Raw genomic sequence first — 20,283 nt, 5'->3', positions numbered from 1 at the left:
AGTGGAAACTATCTACAGTATTTCTAGAAAGCAAGTTAGCAATTAGCATGCCAAGTAGCATCATACCTTATCCCTGATAAGCAGAAATACCAAGTAAAAATTTGATAGAATTGATATTCTATCAAATATTTTAGATATGCTAAACAAAAAATTCTGTAAATACTGAATGACATATTTATATCCACTGTATTTTTGAACAGATTTGTATTTTTATTATCCTTATTGTAAACCAGAGAGTTCAAATAATCTACGTGGAAAAAATTGATCATTTAGCCATTTCTCCAGTCATACATCACTCTTTCAAGCTCTTCACAACACAAAAGTACAAATAAAATGTAACATTTCTGCTTTTCTTAGACTTCCTCAATAATCTCATCTTGTTTGTTTGGCATGCTAAAGAGGTAATTAAATTTTTTTAATCAGTTGGGCCAGAATGGGGAACATGTAATGCATGTAATGCATGAGGACCTTGCTCTACATAGTGTCTGTCACAGTTTGTCTCATTGCAACATTAATCTTCAATCCCCATCATATTCTACTTGTTTATATGACAGCCCCAAAAATAGGCTACGACTAGAAAGCAAAAGCACAATTTTTTTTCAAGTATAACAACACATTTTCCCCATGTTATAGTTGAAATAATCTGCCAGTGGAACTGGTACTTTTGGGTCATCCATCCATCCATTTTCTTACACCCTTATCCCATTGGGGTAAGTAGGGGTGCTGGCACCTATCTCCAGCTGTCAACGGGCGAGAGGCTGGGTACGCTCTGGACAGGTTGCCATTCCAACTTTTGCATCAACATTAAAGTATTATTGACTTAAAGGAAGCTCTGATATCTTGCTGAAAGTTACTTGTAAGTGAATTTTGTCTTATTTCATGTGTATTAAGATATTTGCAGTAGAAACTAGACCAAAAATACTTAGTAAGATTTTGTGCTTTTGCATTGTATGGGGCAGAAGTAGGATGTAAATATGTAATTATGCATATATTTTGAAAAGTATTCACTACAAGTCTAATAATTTCAGCATGTATTTGTCTTCAGCCTCCTGAGTTCCTCAACCACTTTCTACTGCGGTGGCAGCAGGAACTTTTTTAGGTTTCCCCTCTACTAGCTTTATACAACTAGAGACAGAAGTTTTGACCATTTATTTTTGCAAAATACCTCCAAGTTCAGTCTGCCTGGATGAACATCTCAATTGCATTTAAGTTTGGCCTCTGATGGGTCAGTTTTAACACATTAAAACCCCCTAATTTAAACCGTTTAGATGTGTTTCTCTGCTTTGCTCCTTTAATCTTTCATTATTTCCTCGTATTTATTTATTTGACTAATTGTGCTCAGTAAGAAATATTTAGGGTTTGTAATGACAATAAATTCAGACAAGTTTCAAAATGTATTTTTTATTTCAAATAAAACAAATTTACATTTCAATCATCTGGACAAATTCATTATGCTTTCAAAAATGTAAATACTTAAAAGTACAAAAGAAGCTACTCAGCTTGTGATATAAAAAGGCAGAGCTATGCAGTGATGGCATAGTTACTTTGAAAAAGTAACTTTAATCGGACTGATTACTGATTACTCCTTGAAAAAGTAACTTAGGTTACTGATTACTTGATTTGCAGAGTATCTAAATTAGATTACAAGTTACTTTTTTAGTAACTTTCAGCAGTTGCTGAAAACAACCCTCCGCCACCTGTAAAAATTACATTGAACTTTGCGGATGCTTACATATTGATAGTTATTTTCTTGTGGAAACATCAACAACATATCTCCACTTATAAGGTTGAAATAAATGGGAGATTGTTTAATGGTTACAACAGTTCAAAAAAAACTTTTGTAATTTTTGTGTATTCCTCTATTGTCTGTAAAACTCTTAATAGGATGTTAGACTCCCCCATTCTCCCAGCCTCCAGGTTCTGTGTTACGGCCCTGCGTTTGCTGTCACAGCCCAGCGCATAGAGCTCCTCCTGTGGCTCCACAACTCATATGGCCTGGATTTGTGACACTTATCTTAATATTCATGATTAGAATTGCGTTTAGTTGTGTAACTTTACAGACTCGTTCATTCGTGGCTGTTTTTACGTTAATTGCGCTGTTCATATTAGTCTCGATGTTTGCAGTTTTCTGGAGCGTAACACAAAGCTCGACGTCATTCACAGCAAATATATTGCCTTGTCATTAACAAAGACATAGCTGACGGATCATCCGGGAAATGATGGACAGGGAGAGCCTGATTCAAACTACCAGGATGTTTGACAAAATCTGGGGCTTACTGTGTCTCTACTTATTTCCTTCAAAAACAAGCCCAAAAAAACCACAACTTACATGGACATGGAGAACATGTTAACTCCATGGAAAAAGACCCCAGACTGGGATTCGAACCTAAAACCTTCTTGCTGCAAAGTGACGGTTTGAACTAAAGTGCAACCCCACTAGTACTTGTGGTGCTTAGAGACCACAGCCACCTACGAAGAGCTAAAATTTGCAAATAAAACAGGCCTTTACTGTATTTTGGTGCTAAGCTCTTTAGGGGTTTATAAACCATCAAACATATTTTAAAGTCTGTTTTAAGAGCCAGTGGAAGCTTTTAAGCTTAACTATTTCGACTTGCTAAGCTGTAGTATTTTTTAGAATATTTTGATTGGCTTTACGGAATAAACTGTGAATTGGCAAATATTGCTCAAATAGTTTAGAGTTCTGTGAAATCTAGGTGATATTCATTTTTATTGGATCCATCAAGCACTTATATTTATAAATGTTTCTTTTGAGTAATTTTTACATCAGCCTTTAAAGATTTAAATATGTCTGGCTATTTGTTTCTATTTATCACATTACACATTAATATAACAAAAGATAAACAAGACAAGAAAATCTGATAATTAATTTTCTTAAATATCTGTTTTTTTTATCAATAACACAGCACAAGAAACATGTTTATATTGCATATATTATTTATTTCTAAACAAAGCTATTTACATGGTTTTGTCAAGCACGGACACTTTTTTTCGCCTTCAAGCAGCTTAAAGCATGTTGTTTTTCGAACTATTTGATAATCTCTGACTGTTATGTTTCTTTTGTCCATCATGAAATCACCTGGTAACGATAAAACATGTAAATACAAAACGTTTATTCAGAGTGCAAAACAGACTCATAACATTCATTTTTAAGACACTACTAGAAAAGGTTTTGAAACATTACATTGAATTTGTGGATTGTTCATTTTGTGTTTCAGGTTCTTTACACATCGACATTATTAAACCCTTTAAGTCCCCAGTAACTGTGAGCAACAGTGCAAAGCTCTCTTTTGTGTCTTCAATTGCAGTTTTAAAAGAGAGAATGTACTCTCAACACTTCCCTAACATTAAGAAAAACTACATTTTTACCAGTTATTCTATACATACCTTTACTGTTTACAACAACAAACATTTTATTATTGTTTGTTGTTCAAACTAGAATGGTTTGATAAATACACATTGTGTTTGGTACATTCACTAAATTAAAAGGCCATTTCATAGAAACAGTAATCATTACAAAGGTACTGGATGGACATAACAAGTAAGAGGCAATTTCATCCCTCTGCTAGTGTGTCTTTGTCTTCTCCTTCATTTTCACTAATCATCTCATTATATTTGCTCTTGAAAAATCCAGCCTGAGAGGAAAAACAGGAAAGAGAGTAGAATGAAAATTATATTTGGCAAGATAAATGCTGGAAGACATAAGATAAACATTTGAAGGTGACCTATTATGCTTCCTTGAACAAGTTAGGATAGTTGTAGAAGTAAAACATGTTGCACAAAATCATTCTTATGCTGCATTCAGACCAAACACGATCTGAGCATCAGGGGTGTCTGCTTTACATTCAAAGTCTATGTTAAATGCTTTGCATGTCTAGCGCTGCGAGGTTAAAGCATTTCGAGCATTAAGTGAGTCCGATGCTGATGTTAGAAAATCTGAAATTTTGCCGCTAGACGGTTAAGCATCAACCAATCAATTGGCAACTGAAAACAATGAGCACTACAACGATTTTGACGTGTGTCTACAGCAAAATGTCAAACGTCTGACTTCAAAGTGCACACGTCAGACGTGTTGTTGACACGCAAAACGCATTTGGTCTGAACGCAGCATTAGATAATGAAAGTTCTATTTAGTTCTATTTTATTGGCCGGTTTTATTTAGAGCTCCTTTCAGAATGAGCTGATTTAGGGCCTCCTGTCACTTTAAATCCAAATGAGCTGCTACTAGCCATGCATCCCCCTCCCCCTCCAACTGAACATTTATAATCTCACATTTAGATGGCTGCAAATTGATGTGCAATTATACAACCATACATCTTTGAAAAGCAGAAGATGGTCCTGCACAACCAACAAGAATGTAGCAAGTGATTTTTAAATGCTGGTTAATTGGTTCATCACACAAAGCTTCTTTTTTCCAACAGCAATTGTACAGCGTGTACAGCAATAAAACCATCTAATCAGACATGCTGGAGATCCACTTGGGTTGCTAGGTAACTGGGCTGGCTATTTCTTTCAAGTGCTTGGACGTTTTAATTGCTTAGAAGCAGTTGAGATTCCAATGATGCAATGGTGACTGTGGCTCTGTGGGTAGAGTAGTTGTCTTGGGATCAGAAGGTTGTAGGTTTGATTCCAGCTTCCTCTGGACAAGGCACTTAACCCCAAAATTGCCTACCGATCTGTGTATAAATGTGAGTGCGTATGGGTGAATGTGACTCTAGTGTAAAGCGCTTTGATTTGGTTAAAAGATTGGAAAAGTGCTATATAAGTTCAGTCCATTTACCATTTTACCAATGGAAGTATAAAAATATGCAAAAAATTAATTTTGCATAATGTGCCCCCTTTAAAAAATCTGCTTGTAAGAAATTACTGGTCATGTTTTGTCAATTACTTTCAACTGGGGATCTTTGGGATTTTAAGAAGACCTCGGTTGACTCACCTTATACAGACCGGCAGTAAGTAGAATCAGAAAGGCCAATCCTCCCAGAGATCCTCCTATAATCTCTTTAATGAAATTTGGTTTAGGAAACACTTCTACCTCTGCTTCAATCTGAAAATGAGAGGTTTAGACGTTTCAAATAAAACCCTTAAGGTCTGATTGGTACTAAGATGTTGATAGCAACATGCTGTCACCTTGCGAACAGGAGGGTCATTATTAGAAGTTGTAGAGAAGAAGACATACTGGTTCTCATCATACTCTAGACTGGCTGTACTGGTCAGGAGGAACTTCGCAGATGAAAGTCCGATCTGAGAGAGAGAAACACATCAGGGACTATGAGCTTTTTTGTCCTACTATATTTATTTATTTTACAATTTACAAGCTAGTCAGCACATCTGCATCACCTTCACATCAATTACCTGTTCTATCCATCCTGAGCTGATGTTTGCAGAGATGGTGTACGTTTTGTCCTTGTTCCTTTCCATGAACTGGTAGCACCTGAACACTCTGCACTTTGCTACGGTGCAGTCCTGTACCAAAATTAAAGATGCATGATGCTGATTAACTGTGGGAATTTCAGAAGACTAAATGCAAAAACTGAATCAAAAAAGACAGTTTAACAAAGTATTAATTAGTTCTTTGAAGTGAACACAATAAAATCTCTCATGAATTTAAAGTTGAAATGCACAGGATTCATGTCACACTGTGTTGAATCTATTCTGAAATTACTTATAAAAGTCACATTTTTAATTAAAAAAAATTAAATGTGTAAACTTGTAAGAGGCAACCTATAAAGACATACATACCAATATTTTCTTTTCTTTTATCTTATCAACAAAATCAGTGACAGTGGGTTCTTCATCTCTGCTTCTCTGACAGCCTGGAATCTGAAAACAGAGCTCCATCTCATCAGTTTAAGTCTTATTTACATTTAATTAGTTCTAGTTTGTAGCATTCGTCACCTGAAAACTGCTCATGTCCATCCAGATGTCTTTGCCACCAAGTTTTACAGGAACTTTAATCACCACAGTAAAATTTAGTGGTCTAATGGTGTTAGTAACCTAAGAGAATTGGGAATAAAACACAAAGAACCCAAATTATATGATGACTGAACCAGAATGTAGAATATATTACTGATCCAAATAAAATTTACTTTTACCTTTATTTTTTGCTGAAGTTTTTTCTGAGCAGCATTTTCTCCAAATGTGAAATTGTTGTAGCTGAGGGAGCTGAGCATACATTTCATGGATTTGTTTAATCAGATATCTTTCAGCCATAAAAATAATAATTTGCTTGAATTAACAGACCTTTCAATTGCAATAAAAACACTGTACTTGACATCAATGTATTTGTTTTTGTCGACTTCACTAGAAGAGGAGTGACGTTCATTGTCACTATAAGAGAAAGATCAAATAAAACAATTATTAAAAGTTCAGCATCAAAGAGCTGCACCTTAAACTCTAAGTTTTACCTGGTGGCCTTCGCAGTCACTTCGATCTTTCTACCAAGATCACTGTTGGTGTTGTGACCATATGAGACGATGAAGATTGCCTATAAAGGAAATGAAAGAGGGATCAGACGACTTCCTCTTCTAGTTAAATAATGAGTGAAGCAGCAGCACAAACTAACCATGGAGTTGCTTTTGAATATTGGTTTGTCGACGCTACAGACTGTCTTTCCTTTTGTTACACCATCCTCACTGTCCACAGAGTTGCACTCAATTCTTCCCTGCAATGAAACACAGATCATCAGCTTGTTGCAGCAGCTTTTCATATATATGTATATATAAAGTGCCTTACTTTCTCAGATTTAACCTTCCTGTAGGAGAGCCCAACTGGGTATGTGAGAATAATGTGACTGTTGTATGAGTTCTCCCCTATGTTTTCCACAAACACAGTCACATTGAGAAGTTCATCTATTCCAACTTTAACCACTGAAGATCTGAAAAAACATAAGTGACAAGAACAAAAAGTTGAAACCAAATCAGGTCTGTACTGTAAACCTGGACTGACAGTCAGCACAGAACCCAAGCGTGTGAAAACAATTTAATAGCAGCTTCTCTGATCTCAGTATTGTAGAATATTGCTCAAGGGAAATCTTAATGCATAGTGAACACCCGGAAATTGGAGAACACAATTCTCTTTATGCACAGAAGCATAAGACATAGTGAAGATGCTGTCTGAACCTGGAAAGAGAGGTTCATTATCCACCTTTTAACACTTTCAAACATGGTCTGAAAGTGTTTTATGTCAGGTAGAATTACTTAGCTAGGATGAAGCAATTGCTCCAAAAGCAACACGAAACACCAGATTACGGTTTGCAAATACCATCAGGGGCAAGGACCTTAATATGTGGAGATGTTTCCTCTCTCACGACTCCGAAATGTAGTATGTGGTTGAAATTACCTGCTACACGCCTGAGAACACCCCCAGACTGTTTGCAGTGGAGGTCACAGAATCATGTTAAGGGGCTGTTTTTATGTAGGAGGGTCTGGTGTATTTCATAAAATACACCAATATCCCAATAGAAGAACATCATCTGAAAATGTTCATCATCTGAACACATCAAGCTTGGGCAAAAATGGGTTTCATAAATATGGAAGTGATTGTAACCACGCCACTAAATTAGTTAAAAAGTGGTTTGAGGGAAACAAAGTTAAGGTTTTGAAGCAGCTATCAAAAAGCCCATTCAAATGCAACTCTACCAAATACACTGCTCAAAAAAATAAAGGGAACACTTAAACAACACAATATAACTAAATCAAACTTCTGTGAAATCAAACTGTCCACTTAGGAAGCAACACTGATTGACAATCAATTTCACCTGCTGTTGTGCAAATGGAATAGACAACAGGTGGAAATTATTGGCAATTAGCAAGACACACTCAATAAAGGAGTGGTTCTGCAGTTGGGACCACAGACCACTTCTCAGTACCTATGCTGTCTGGCTGATGTTTTGGTCAGTTTTGAATGTTGGTGGTGCTTTCACACTCGTGGTAGCATGAGACGGACTCCACAACCCACACAAGTGGCTCAGGTAGTGCAGCTCATCCAGGATGGCACATCAATGCGAGCTGTGGCAAGAAGGTTTGCTGTGTCTGTCAGCGTAGTGTCCAGAGGCTGGAGGCGCTACCAGGAGACAGGCCAGTACACCAGGAGACGTGGAGGAGGCCGTAGGAGGGCAACAACCCAGCAGCAGGACCGCTACCTCCGCCTTTGTGCAAGAAGGAACAGGAGGAGCACTGCCAGAGCCCTGCAAAATGACCTCCAGCAGGCCACAAATGTGCATGTGTCTGCACAAACGGTTAGAAACCGACTCCATGAGGATGGTATGAGGGCCCGACGTCCACAGATGGGGGTTGTGCTCACAGCCCAACACCGTGCAGGATGCTTGGCATTTGCCAGAGAACACCAGGATTGGCAAATTCGCCACTGGCGCCTTGTGCTCTTCACAGATGAAAGCAGGTTCACACTGAGCACATGTGACAGACGTGACAGAGTCTGGAGACGCCGTGGAGAGCGGTCTGCTGCCTGCAACATCCTTCAGCATGACCGGTTTGGCAGTGGGTCAGTAATGGTGTGGGGTGGCATTTCTTTGGAGGGCTGCACAGCCCTCCATGTGCTCACCAGAGGTAGCCTGACTGCCATTAGGTACCGAGATGAGATCCTCAGACCCCTTGTGAGACCATATGCTGGTGCGGTTGGCCCTGGGTTCCTCCTAATGCAGGACAATGCTAGACCTCATGTGGCTGGATTTACTGCTTGTAAATCTTACTTTTGCCAAACAAATACAAATGTTTGTATAAGTTTTGCAGACATAATGTGTATAGTTCACCGGACATATCAAGGCTTTACTTCCAGAAACAACTCTCTTACGCAGTGAAGTTGAAATCCACCCTCAAGTGATCTTCACAAACTTTATCAGCTCCACAACTGATCATAAAGCCAAGCTGTGAATGAGAAGTAAACTATTCAGGAGATCTGATCAGGCAAAAATGAATATTTAGGTTAATGATATGATTTTGAAATAAGTTTGTCATTTAATACTGCATAAACATTTTGTATGGAATAACAGTAGCCATGAAAGGCACTATGAACTATGAAGATTTTGCTCATCAGGTAAAGGGTGTACAGGAGTTAACTCACAGAATTTGAGGTTGTGGTTTGAACCTGTGGCGAAAGGCTTGGTCTAGGGTTTGAGCCAGAAGGTAAACCACCAAACGTGAATCTGAGCTCATTATTGAGTGGATTGAGAGCATCTTCTGGACAAGACTGCAAGGCATTGAGATAGAAAGGTGATTAATTAAGAAACAGTTGAATCTTATATAGTTGTAATAAGATTACTTTAATATTTCCATTAGGACTTACCTCAATAAAAAAGTTCACATCAATGCATTCTTTCCTATTTAAATTAAGATTAAGAGATCCACTCTTGTGCCTCACATCCTTGCTGATCTCAGCTCGGTTGTTTGGTATCTTACGATTTGCGTCCAACGTTAAAGTGAAATTAACCTGTGCTTGAGCTGCAAGATGTGTTTTGTTTGTTAAAATTTCTGAAATAAAAGGCTGGACAAATAGAAAAACTAAAGAAATGTACCTTCATTCACATTAGACAGTTTGCTCATAGTAAAGCAGACAGTAGCCTTGCTTGGCAGTGGTTCTGAACAGTCTGGGTTTTGAGTCGGGATTTGATTTGGGTTGAACGACACAGTGGCAGTCACTGTTACAACTGGTCTGGATCTAGAAAGAGGGAAGTCATATTTGTTTTGAGATTGTGAAGCAATTAACACAATTATTGCATAAACATGTTTAGGTTGCATATGAAGAAGAATTTGTTGAATTGGGGAAGATGTTGCTATGTACTGCAATTTCTTTTGCCCAGGTCCCTCTTGAAAATGAGATCTAGATCTCAACGGGGTTTACCTGGTTAAATAAAGGAATATATGTGTGTTAATAAATAACCATAGTCTGAACTTACCTGAGTATGACAACTTTTCCCTTTGAACCCACTGCTAAGTCAGGAAGTCCATCACCACTCTGATCGTAGGAAGACTGACTGATTGAGATGCCAAATAACTTCAGGCCTGATTGGACGGCAGATGCAGCAATTCTCTGTGTAATGAGAAACATTGTGCTTTATCAAGTTCATTCATCCATTTCTTTTTACCAGCTTGTCTGTGCAGAGGCGCAGACTGGCTGGGGGTAAAGGTCACCAGCCCACCCCCGTTCTCTGTAACGGTTGCATTAAACTTAGCAGTAATGACTTTGGACTATCGGAGGAAGCCAGAGTAGTTGGAGAGAACTTACAGAATAATGTGAAGAACAAAGAAAACTCTATTCAATAAAGACACTACCAACTGTGAAGGTTCAACTCATGTTGAAAAACAAAACATTTAGTGGTTTATGTTTGTTTTGTTCACCTGTGAGTAAGTAGGATTTATTTTTCTTCCTCCTTCTCCTTGAAATATGTAGATGCTGCCTTGGCCATCATTCTCCAAAGGAGCTCCAACAGCCAAATCACTGAATGTGTCTGTATTTATATCAGGCAGAACAGCAAGAGACGAGCCAAACCTCCCTCTGACAGACGCATCACCTCTTAGTGTGGTTATTTGTGATGGATTATGAAAGTGACATTGCACATGCTGGAAAAATATGTGAATGAGAAAAGGTTATGTGTTTTTATCCAAATAATAACAGGACATCAAAGAACTTGGTTAAATGAAATTTTTAAAAAACATAAATTACTCGACATTTACCAAACCACTTAATTCACAGACATAAACTCGTCCTTCTCTATCAATGTCTTTGTACATTGGAGAGGATATGAGGATTAGATCAGTCACACCATCATTATCCACATCCATGGCACAAACCTCAGCCCCAAAATATTCACCAGTCTGGAAAAAACAAGAAGAAATTAACAAGAGACGGTCTATTTCTTTCAAGAGAGCCATCATTAGCTGCATACAGTTAATTTGCTAGACACAGATCAAAGTTCCTGCTCCCTTATCAAGGAAGAAACAAACTATGTACCTACATGAACTGAAAACCCACTCAGAGAAGAAGAAACCCTTTCTCTAGAAACAATACAAAGTCTAGGTGACAGTTTGGAAATGTACTCAGGGGCAAATATCTTTTTTTGTTTTGTTGATGTGCTCTCTGGTCTGATGAAATTAAGCAAATTAAGTTTAGGTTACAATGACCATAATTATTTTTAGATGAAAAGAAAGCAGTTTGCAAGCAGTTTGAAGTTTGGCGATGGCAGCACCATGTATTGTGCAGAGGACAGTCTGGTACACTTCTCAAACTAGATGCCATCATTGTCTGACGAATGTCAAAATACATCTTCCAGGAAGCTAAAGCTTGTCTGCCAAACATACTAAGAATATTAGCAAATTAGTTTGAAGGTGGCTTCAGGACAACATAACCTTAATGTTGTAGGCTTCTTATGGGTTCTATAAATAAATTTGACATTGACATTCTGAAACTTGGATTAGACATTTCAAGCTCATAAATTTTATTTAGGAATAATCGCAGTAATAGGGGAATAGTTCAGCAACAAGGCCATCAAGGTTACTTGAAATGCTGGCCCTACAAATTTCTATCAGTATCCAAGAATGTCAACATGTTTCTTTTTCTATTAAATACAAAGGAAATGTATCTGAGCCACTGAATTTGGAAAAAGTAAGAAAATAATCTATTATTTTTGGTGTTTATCAAACATAAATAATTTTGTTTTTCCTTGCTGTCCTAAAGCAAGAATAGTTTGGCCCAATTTAATGCCAGACACAGATGAAAATAAGTTATGTCTTGTTATTGCGTACATGTAAATGTTTGGTTTTATCTGTACCCACCTGTTGTTCAAGAGGTCTGAATTTATCTCTCGGTTGTTCTTTGAAAACAGTCATAACAATTCCTTTGTGTTCATTTCTTGGAGCACCAAGAATTGTCAGTGGGCCGTTGTTGGTTTCAGCGAGAGCCATGGAATAACCTGGAGTTTAAAGGTTAAATAGTCAGAGACATCAGAAAATAGTTTTTTGTAACATTAAACGTTTTGGACAGTTATGTTATTAAACAAACTAAAACACCTACATGTGGATTTTTAATAGACAAATATAGCAGCTTTCTGGGTCAATAAATTATCTTTGTTAAATCAAACTGAAATTGTGCTGGTAAAATAAATCTGATTTCTGATCTATTCTTACCAAGGTAACTGTCAATCTCAATGGACGATGGCTCAAATGTGACGTTGTTTAAAACATTACTAAGCAAGTATTTCTTGTAGCCTCCTTTCCACTGGTTAGCACCAACCATAGTCATCTGAATATACTGCAATGCAAGAACAGAGAGAACATTTTGCTTCAAATATGGGTTGTTCTTAATGCTGTAAGACCGTAATACTCTGAAAATTTTACTTTGATGTTATTTATCCCAGACACATAAGCTGCTCTGAATCCTTCTTGAGACATTTCTTGTTTCAGTGTCTCTCCAGTCCCTTGAGATCCTGTGCAAAACAAAAAAATACATTAGGTTTCTGAATTCATTAAAGAAATACTGAGATGTTTTTCTAGTTTTTTGAGTTTTTGTTCACGCAAAATACAAAAATAATATAACTATGTATTTGTTATATTATTGTGATTTGTTTATAAGCCACAGTTGTGAAATAAAACGTGATGTCAGAAGCATTTTATCATGCTGAAAAGTGAACAGTTGTTTCAGACCTTGTAAAATTATAGATTTTTTACCTTCAATGGAAAAAATTTTGGCCTGCAAGGTCTCCTGTATTCTGCCAAGAGCATCAAAGCTTCCCACTTCAAACACAAAATTGTCAGAAGGTTGAGATGCAATCTTTCTGAGCTCTTGTTTTGCTTTTGGACTTGTGAATGCGTCCCCCACCTAGAGGTGTAAATACAATGTGCATAAAACATTATACTGCAGTAGTTCTTTTCAAAACAGTAGTCACAATTGTCTTTATCTAAATTTTCTCTTAGTTCATGTTTTTGTGTCGAAATAAAATCAGAATAGTACAATAATGTGTTCTAAAAACCTTAAAAGTTTAGATTTTATGTGAGAATTTATATCAAGATCTTGAGAGGAAAAAAAGAAATTGTATGTTTTAGATTTATGCGTTTGACAGATTTGCCATACAAATGAGGATATAACAATGCAGTAAGTTTCAACGATAATAAAGTTTTTTGCAGTATGAAAATGCAATGTGTGTAGTTTTAACACACAAAAAACATAAATATTTACAAGAAATTGGAAAAGAAGTAATTGATGCAACTTACCCCAATAACAAATCGAACTATTTTCTTTTCATCAGCTGATTGTGTTACTGTTGATAATTGATCGGGGTCATTTGATTCGCCATCTGTAATCACTATCAAAATCCTTTTCACATTTGATCTGGAACCCTTTTGTGGTGAGAAGACATCATTCCTGTCAAAAGAAAAAATAAATACATATATATATATATATATATATATATATATATATATACATATATATATATTAGCGTTGAATCGATTGCAGTTTTCTGGCCGATCACTAATTACCGATCTCGACATATTATGGCATTTGATTTTCATTCCGTTTTAATTCATATTCAACAAGCTGAATGGTTAATCCATATGGTATCATCATCTAGCTGATTACAGTTAACTCTCTCTGCAGTGACAAAATTTTGAAAGGCACTATTTCACCAATTGAAGTGATCAGAAGTCAGCAAGACTATCTGAATGCTACCTCATCCCACAAACACTCCCTTCAGTGGAAGGATAATCTCACAGCAATGGTTCAGATTCACCAGATGCACTCCAAACTCATTTGTCCATAACTACTCTACACCAAGTGGTCAGGTATGTGTAATCTGTTGAAATGATTGGTCAGATTTTTCTGTCACCGTTTAAAAAAAATGTCAGACGGAAAATATTCAGTAAAAGACACCCTTGGTTTGGTTTTATTTTAAGGTAAGCACAGAGGATGCTAAACAAGCACAATGCCCTCTGTGCAGCTAAGCTGTCAAGAAGAGGCAGTGGGGCTACCCAACATTATTTTAATTAAGCAGCATTCAACTTCTATGCACCACAAATCTGGAACAAACTTCCAGAATACAGCAAAACTGCTGAAACACTGAGTGCCTTTACATCTAGACTAAAAACCCACCCGTTTGGAGTTGCTTTTGAAGCATAATTGATTAAGAATTTAATGTCACTTGACTAAATGTAATGTTTCAATTGTTGATTCTATGTTGCATGACTTTGTGTTTTTATGATGTAAAGCAGATGGGGGCAGGAGCTTGTGCGTCTAATGTTATACATAGAGAAGCAATTGCTTCCTGGAGGCGTGGACTGTTTTGGGTTTTTAAATTTGCTAACATTTCCCTGTGACTTATTTAACTCGCCAGTTCAACACTATGAAGCTTACCATAATTTCTCTGCGCTGTAGATAGCTACCTCCACTGCAAAAAGAGAAGATCTGAACCGAATGAGATGGCTGTTAATGTTAATTTAATATTGGGAAGTGTGGCCAACTTGGAGTGAACAGCTTTGTTCACTTAGTTCGCTGCCATTGCTTAAACTACAGGCAGACTACAATTTTAAAACACTGCAGAAAATTGACATCATCATTCTCAACTTCAACCCTTCGCTGATTGGCCCAGTAGATCTTCTGGAGAAAATCCAAGTAAATGGCAGAAAGTCCAGTCTGTACTGTAAGTGAGATTTGAATCGAGACGGAAAGCACAGGAAAGCAAGGGGCTAGAGTCAATCTAGAATCTCTCTTGAGTTACATCAATAATTAGTTTCTTTTGCGGGTAAAAAACATCAGCTGCTAAATAAATCTTTGACTTTTTTTAAACAGAAAAAGTGGTATTCTAAACATGACTTACGAAAAAATCCTTTTTAACTTTTAATTTGTTAGTTTACGCTTTCTGTATAATAGACTTGAAATAATGTAGTGTGTAATACATTGACATGCCACAGTACTTACGCAACATTTTGGATGGCTTTAGCTGTAAACGTTTTTCCAGTTAATTGACGGATCTTTTTAATCTGAGATTCCCAGTCGGAAGTGTTAAAAGTATTAAAGTAATATTCTGTTCTTGGATCATCAGAAAACTGGGTAATGGCAAACTGCAAAAGTAAAAAAACATGGTTATTAAATTAAAACTCCCTTCAATAAAAAAGAACTACAGTACAATAAAAGCAGCAAATAAATTAAACAAGATGTATACTAAAAAAACAATTTTTTGAAGAGGTTATGATCATTTTTTTCATTCCACTTGCCTTACTGGATAATATTTTGAGGGCCTCCCAGCTTTGCCCAGCAGCAGACACATTTACTAAAACAATAGACCAAATTACCAATGAGAATCTCACCTGTGTATCTCTTCCCAGGAATGTTTTGATAAGATTTTTCACAAATGTTTTCATTCTGATAAAATCATCATCGGTTACACTCCCTGAGCCATCCAACAGAAATGCAATGTCAGCTTGGGTTCGACACTCTGTGAAAAGAAATCAGAGATCCAGACAGGTTTCCTGAGCGTTATTCAAGTATGCTAATGAGAAAGTTAACCTCCAGTTTACAGAGGCAGTGACATAATTATGATGGAACAGGTTCACTGTACTTACCTTCAGTGGCAGACGGGTAAGACTTTTCAATCGTATCATGTTGATCAATCTCATAGCACAAACCATTAGACATGGTGATAGTTGTGCAGTCTCTGGGAATGGTTGGACCACAGACCTGAAAAAGGTGTCAAAAATATAGCAAACTCATATTTGATGGTCACTTTAACTTTACGTTTTCACCCTTTATTCATTATTTTCTGTAGCTCATCCTCTCACCATTGTGTTTTGTGTTGACGGATCATTGGCCATCGTCAAACCAAGAGACATGTTGACAGCAGCTCTTTGCTCTGTAAAAACAATCACTGGTGGTGACGACTTTTCTAAGTTATCACCGATTACCAGGTTCCCATATAATAAATGTCATGCAGTATTCTGTTGCAGCATTTCACTTTGTTTTAATCTAAATACCCTCACAACTGAAGCTGTTGTATCACCAGTTTAATGAAAGGCAAGAAAAAATAACTTAATAGTAAAAGCTTGTTTTAAGTCAACAATTTTTAATGTAGACAAATACTAATAGCTCCTCTGGCAATGTGTTACAAGACATTTTTCCAGTTTTAAGTGAAACAAAAATCTGCTGGTGGTCCTGTTTGTGGCTGTATTTAAGAATGATTTACTTAAAACAAGCTTATTCATCCTTTTGAGAAGTTACTTCTAAGTTATTCTTGTTTTAGCTCAAGGGTATTAAAATATTTCCGCTCGAAACTAGACAAAAATTGTTGGTAAGATTTTGTGTTTTGAACTTGTTGAAAATATTTAGATCAGAATATGGAGTATCTAAGTTTGATGGAGGAAATACTTTTATAGAACTGCATGTTTGACATTGCTCAGTATTTTATTTATTTGTTGGAGATCCATACAACATCTGGTCATGGGATTAGCTTAGAAAATTTGTAATTTTAAATGCCTTTATTGTGAAATTTGTGCACACCTAAAATGATTCCTACCTAGAGCGAGAAGACTGCTACATCTCTTCTCTCTTGGGTTGCACCGATATATCTGTCCCCTTTTATTTTTATCATACTGCAGTAGTGGTGCGCTGACAAGCATACTGAGACAAACACAGAAAGCAATGTTTAGAAACCATTTTATAAACATTTTACAAAACAAAGTTTTTAAAAATTAAATCAAGACTCACTCTGATTGTCTTTGCACCACCTGGTAGCCAAAACTTTCATCACCTTCACTCAGGGTTTTCCAAGACCCAGAATCAACATTAAAGCCGACTGCAGCTTTTAGCACTGAGGAAAAAAAGAAGAAAACAATTAACAGAATTTCTTTAATTCAGAGCTTTGATGGGTTTTTTTTAAAATAATTTCCTTGGTATTCACTTTTTCCGTTTTAATTACTATAGAGGGCAATTTTTTTTGAAGATTGCAGGAGAGAACTGACAGATTCGGCAATGTCTGTGTTTAACCTCTAGGGAGCACTAAATTCCAAAATCTTAGGTTGGGAATCTTCCTCCTCAAACTCTTTTAGCTTCATCCATCCATTTTCTTACACCTTTATCCCATTGGATTTGGGGGTCCTGGTGCCTATTTCCAGCGGCCAACGAGAGGCGGGGTCACCCTGGACAGGTCGCCAGTCTGTCGCAGGGCAACACAGAGACAGACAGGACAAACAACATAGAGGCACACACCCAAGGAGAATTTTAGGAAACCCTATTAACCTGACAGTCATGTTTTTGGACTGTGGGAGGAAGCCGGAGTACCTGAAAAGAACCCACGCATGCACAGGGAGAACATGCAAAAAGAGCTCGGCCAGGAATCAAACCCAGGACCTGCGCCACTGTGCAGCCCCATTTTAGCTTCATATTTTTTAAAATGAATAATGTCACATGAGGTAAGATTTTGACATTATGGTTCACCACTCAGGGTAGTATGACTTTAGGGGCAGCAAACAAGAAAATAGTAAGTAAATGTGAAAAAAGTTATATCAGGCAATTATCTGTTGCTTATTTTCAATGTCCGTTTAATTGTAGAATGTATGAGATATGAATATTGATTTGTTTGCAGATGACAAATGAAGCAAAAATGTAGTATAGATTCCGCATATATGGGAATTATATTAATGCATGAATTTCTACTGTTCATACATTAATTCAAACCCTGGGGGGTGAAATTTCTTTTGCTGCGAACTTCTGCAGATATCTGGATGTTAACAATTCTGGTTTGTTCATTGTTTAAAAGTGAGAGTCATTTATTGAACCTTATCCATCAGGTGTGGAGATTTTCTTGAATTGAGTTATTTCTTACTAGAAGCTTCCTGTTTTATTTTGGTTTGTTGGTCCTTTCTGTTCTGTATTTACTTTACTTGTTCTGCGTTTCCCAGTCTCCTGTTGGTTTTGAGTCTTATGTCTAGGTGTGTTTTAGTCACGTAGTGCTTATTAGTTTCTTGTTTGTTCAGTTCCTGTTTTACAGTCAATTTTCTGACAGCTCTCATTTGTTTCTCAGATAAATGTTATTCCACTCGTCAGTTGTCAGTATATGCTGCCCTTTGGTTCTTAGTCACAACTGGTTCATCTGCTTAGTCAGCTAGTCTGCAGGCTAGCTGCAGGCTAGCTGCTCATTGTCTTTCCTCCAGTTTGTTTACAAACCAAGAAAGTTTCATTATCTTAAGTCTAAACATTTTTGCACCTTGAATGTTGTTTTTCTATGCTTCTTTTTGGTTTTTGTCAACATATTAATTTATGCTCCATGTGGATGCTACTCAACCACCACCTGTAGGACGGTGGCAGGATGATGCAATAAGTCATGTTTTGAAATATTTTTACAGAAAACCTGCACCTGAAAGTGTTTATCTTAAAAGTTTAGATTTTTTGTTTTCCAGCAATTTAATTAGGTAAATGTAACATTTTGACCTGATAACATTATCCACAAATATATGTAATGACCATTTTTTCATATTTTATTGATGATCAATCACTAAATACAAGAGAAGCAAAGTACAATGCACATAGAAACGTCTCTTTTGTGGCCAGAAAAGGGACCGTAAGAAGTTCAGTATCTAAAGAATAAAATGCCTCTCTACTTTTTTCTACGTAAGGCATAAGAAACTTTATTTTCTTTACATTTTATCTTATATGATATTCGTAGGGAATTGTAAAGGTAGGTCTTGTGCTTAGTTCTGTTTTTTATGAATTTTTGTTGAGTAACATTCAAGAAGTAACAGATAAAACGAGCTAATTTTATTGTCTGCAGCTTCCATCAAGTAATCACACCTAATGAAGTTGTTACATTGGCAAAATACATCTGAATGAAATGAACATACACAATTTTTCCTTACCTGAACAGAAAAGTGTCAGAGTAATTATCCAGTCCATTGTGTTTCTGGCATGGAGAGCCAACTAAATGTGTGATATTCTGTCTGTGAACCAGCTTCAGCAGGAAACGGTGGCAGAGAGCGTTACTTTCCCTCCTGAAAGTGTTGAGGGGTACACTGCAGAAATTTAAGCAGACTCCTCAAAGCAAATAGAGGAAGAGTGACGTAGGAGGAGTTACAACAGGGGCACTTGAAAATCAGATCAGAAGTATTTTAATTTACTTTTTTTCCCCCGTCTGTTCTCTAAAATTGTAGTGTGAAGTCTAACAGCTTTAATTAATTAGCTCAGGGGAAACCGATAGGGGGAGGAAACAGCATCAGGGTCTGCTCACCTGTGTTTGGGTTGTTTTAACTAGAAATGTAGAAATAATCAGGTTGTATCCAAATAGGGTATTGTTCTGCCACTTGTCTTTGCGGGTTTGGGTTGTTTAGTATTTAATCTAAAATCTATGAAGTCACATCCCAAAAAGAAACCAGACAGATCTGCTGAAGTTTTTTATCCTGAAATAAAAATAACTTTACTGCTTAATTTACATTAATATATCTGCTATTGATTTCACTAATAACATCTGATTACTTTTGCATCAAATATCTGGTGTTTTTGCCTGTTCTTGTCATAAAATATAGAGCTGGAAGTCAACACACTGTTGCTTGCACACAGCTTTCTGATACAGTCTGTTTTCATGCAACAGTGTGTGGTGTGTGTGGGAGGAGATATCTGCAGAAACTTTGTTTACGCAACATCCCTCTTTAAGTGAGTTATACAAATAGAAGAATATGGAGCAGATTTTGTAAGTAAGAAGAAATAAGCACTAATATATTACAGAACAACATTAAATTATTAACAGCAGCTTTGAGTGGTTTATGAAACATTCGTACCACAATGAACTTTTTATCTGCCTTTTATTACATTATAAACCAAGTAAAAATGTATCACATTACTCTGAAATTAAAGAGAAAATACTAAAAAAATTTAAATGGTGACATACATTTGTATCTAGCCTCATTTACCCCAACTTAAAATAAATCTAGTGCGCACAAACCACATCGTTTTGACGTGACATTAACAGCACACTCTTTTTGCCATTGTTCAAACGTCTAATTGGGTTGTGGTTTGGTTTCACCCTAAAGCTGCAGTATGTAACTTTTATTTTTAAAAAATATCTTCTTTTTTTCATATTTATTAAAACTCACGATGTTGTGAAATAATGACATGAGACAGATAGTCTCTGAAGAGATTGAACTTCTCCACCTTCTCCATGCTGCTATTGCTGTCTGAAGAAATGCACTGTTCCTAACAAAAAACAACCGATCAGAGCCAGGAGGAGGGTCTTAGCGCTGCCAATCATTCTCATGAATGTACTGCTTAATGTGC

At 36.7% G+C, this 20,283-nt stretch overlaps 1 protein-coding gene and 1 long non-coding RNA gene across 2 annotated transcripts in view; one reads left to right on the top strand and one right to left on the bottom strand.

Moving 5' to 3' along the window:
- LOC114161994 (uncharacterized) overlaps positions 1 to 20,283 on the top strand; it is a 67,743-nt gene that overhangs the window by 22,675 nt on the left and 24,785 nt on the right. The gene's annotated exons all lie outside the window — the stretch shown is intronic.
- On the bottom strand, positions 2,938 to 19,027 carry LOC114161936 (integrin alpha-D-like). Its single transcript, XM_028045632.1, has 30 exons — positions 18,873 to 19,027; positions 16,726 to 16,828; positions 16,535 to 16,638; positions 15,804 to 15,874; positions 15,588 to 15,702; positions 15,333 to 15,460; positions 14,944 to 15,086; positions 13,242 to 13,392; positions 12,699 to 12,849; positions 12,369 to 12,457; positions 12,159 to 12,282; positions 11,808 to 11,944; positions 10,710 to 10,850; positions 10,374 to 10,595; positions 9,932 to 10,065; positions 9,551 to 9,693; positions 9,322 to 9,476; positions 9,100 to 9,225; positions 8,830 to 8,903; positions 6,754 to 6,895; positions 6,584 to 6,682; positions 6,426 to 6,505; positions 6,262 to 6,348; positions 6,114 to 6,183; positions 5,917 to 6,015; positions 5,761 to 5,841; positions 5,374 to 5,484; positions 5,149 to 5,262; positions 4,955 to 5,065; positions 2,938 to 3,653 (listed from the first exon to the last, which is right to left on the bottom strand). The coding sequence occupies exons 1-30, from the start codon at positions 18,907 to 18,909 to the stop codon at positions 3,573 to 3,575; spliced, it is 3,423 nt and encodes a 1,140-aa protein (XP_027901433.1). The 5' UTR covers positions 18,910 to 19,027; the 3' UTR covers positions 2,938 to 3,572.

This window comes from Xiphophorus couchianus, chromosome 2, assembly GCF_001444195.1.
Source record: "Xiphophorus couchianus chromosome 2, X_couchianus-1.0, whole genome shotgun sequence".
NCBI lineage: Eukaryota > Metazoa > Chordata > Actinopteri > Cyprinodontiformes > Poeciliidae > Xiphophorus > Xiphophorus couchianus.
Note: the sequence above shows the minus strand (reverse complement) of the source record. Positions and strands in the feature narration are given on the sequence as shown.

Coding starts and splice junctions, on each gene's coding strand:
- LOC114161936 (XM_028045632.1), bottom strand. CDS start 18,909: ATGGACTGGATAATTACTCTGACACTTTTCTGTTCAG. Junction 15,875..16,534: donor TAGCAGTCTTCTCGCTCTAG/GTAGGAATCATT, acceptor TTGTTTTTACAG/AGCAAAGAGCTGCTGTCAAC. Junction 6,683..6,753: donor GGAAGGTTAAATCTGAGAAA/GTAAGGCACTTT, acceptor GTTTCATTGCAG/GGAAGAATTGAGTGCAACTC.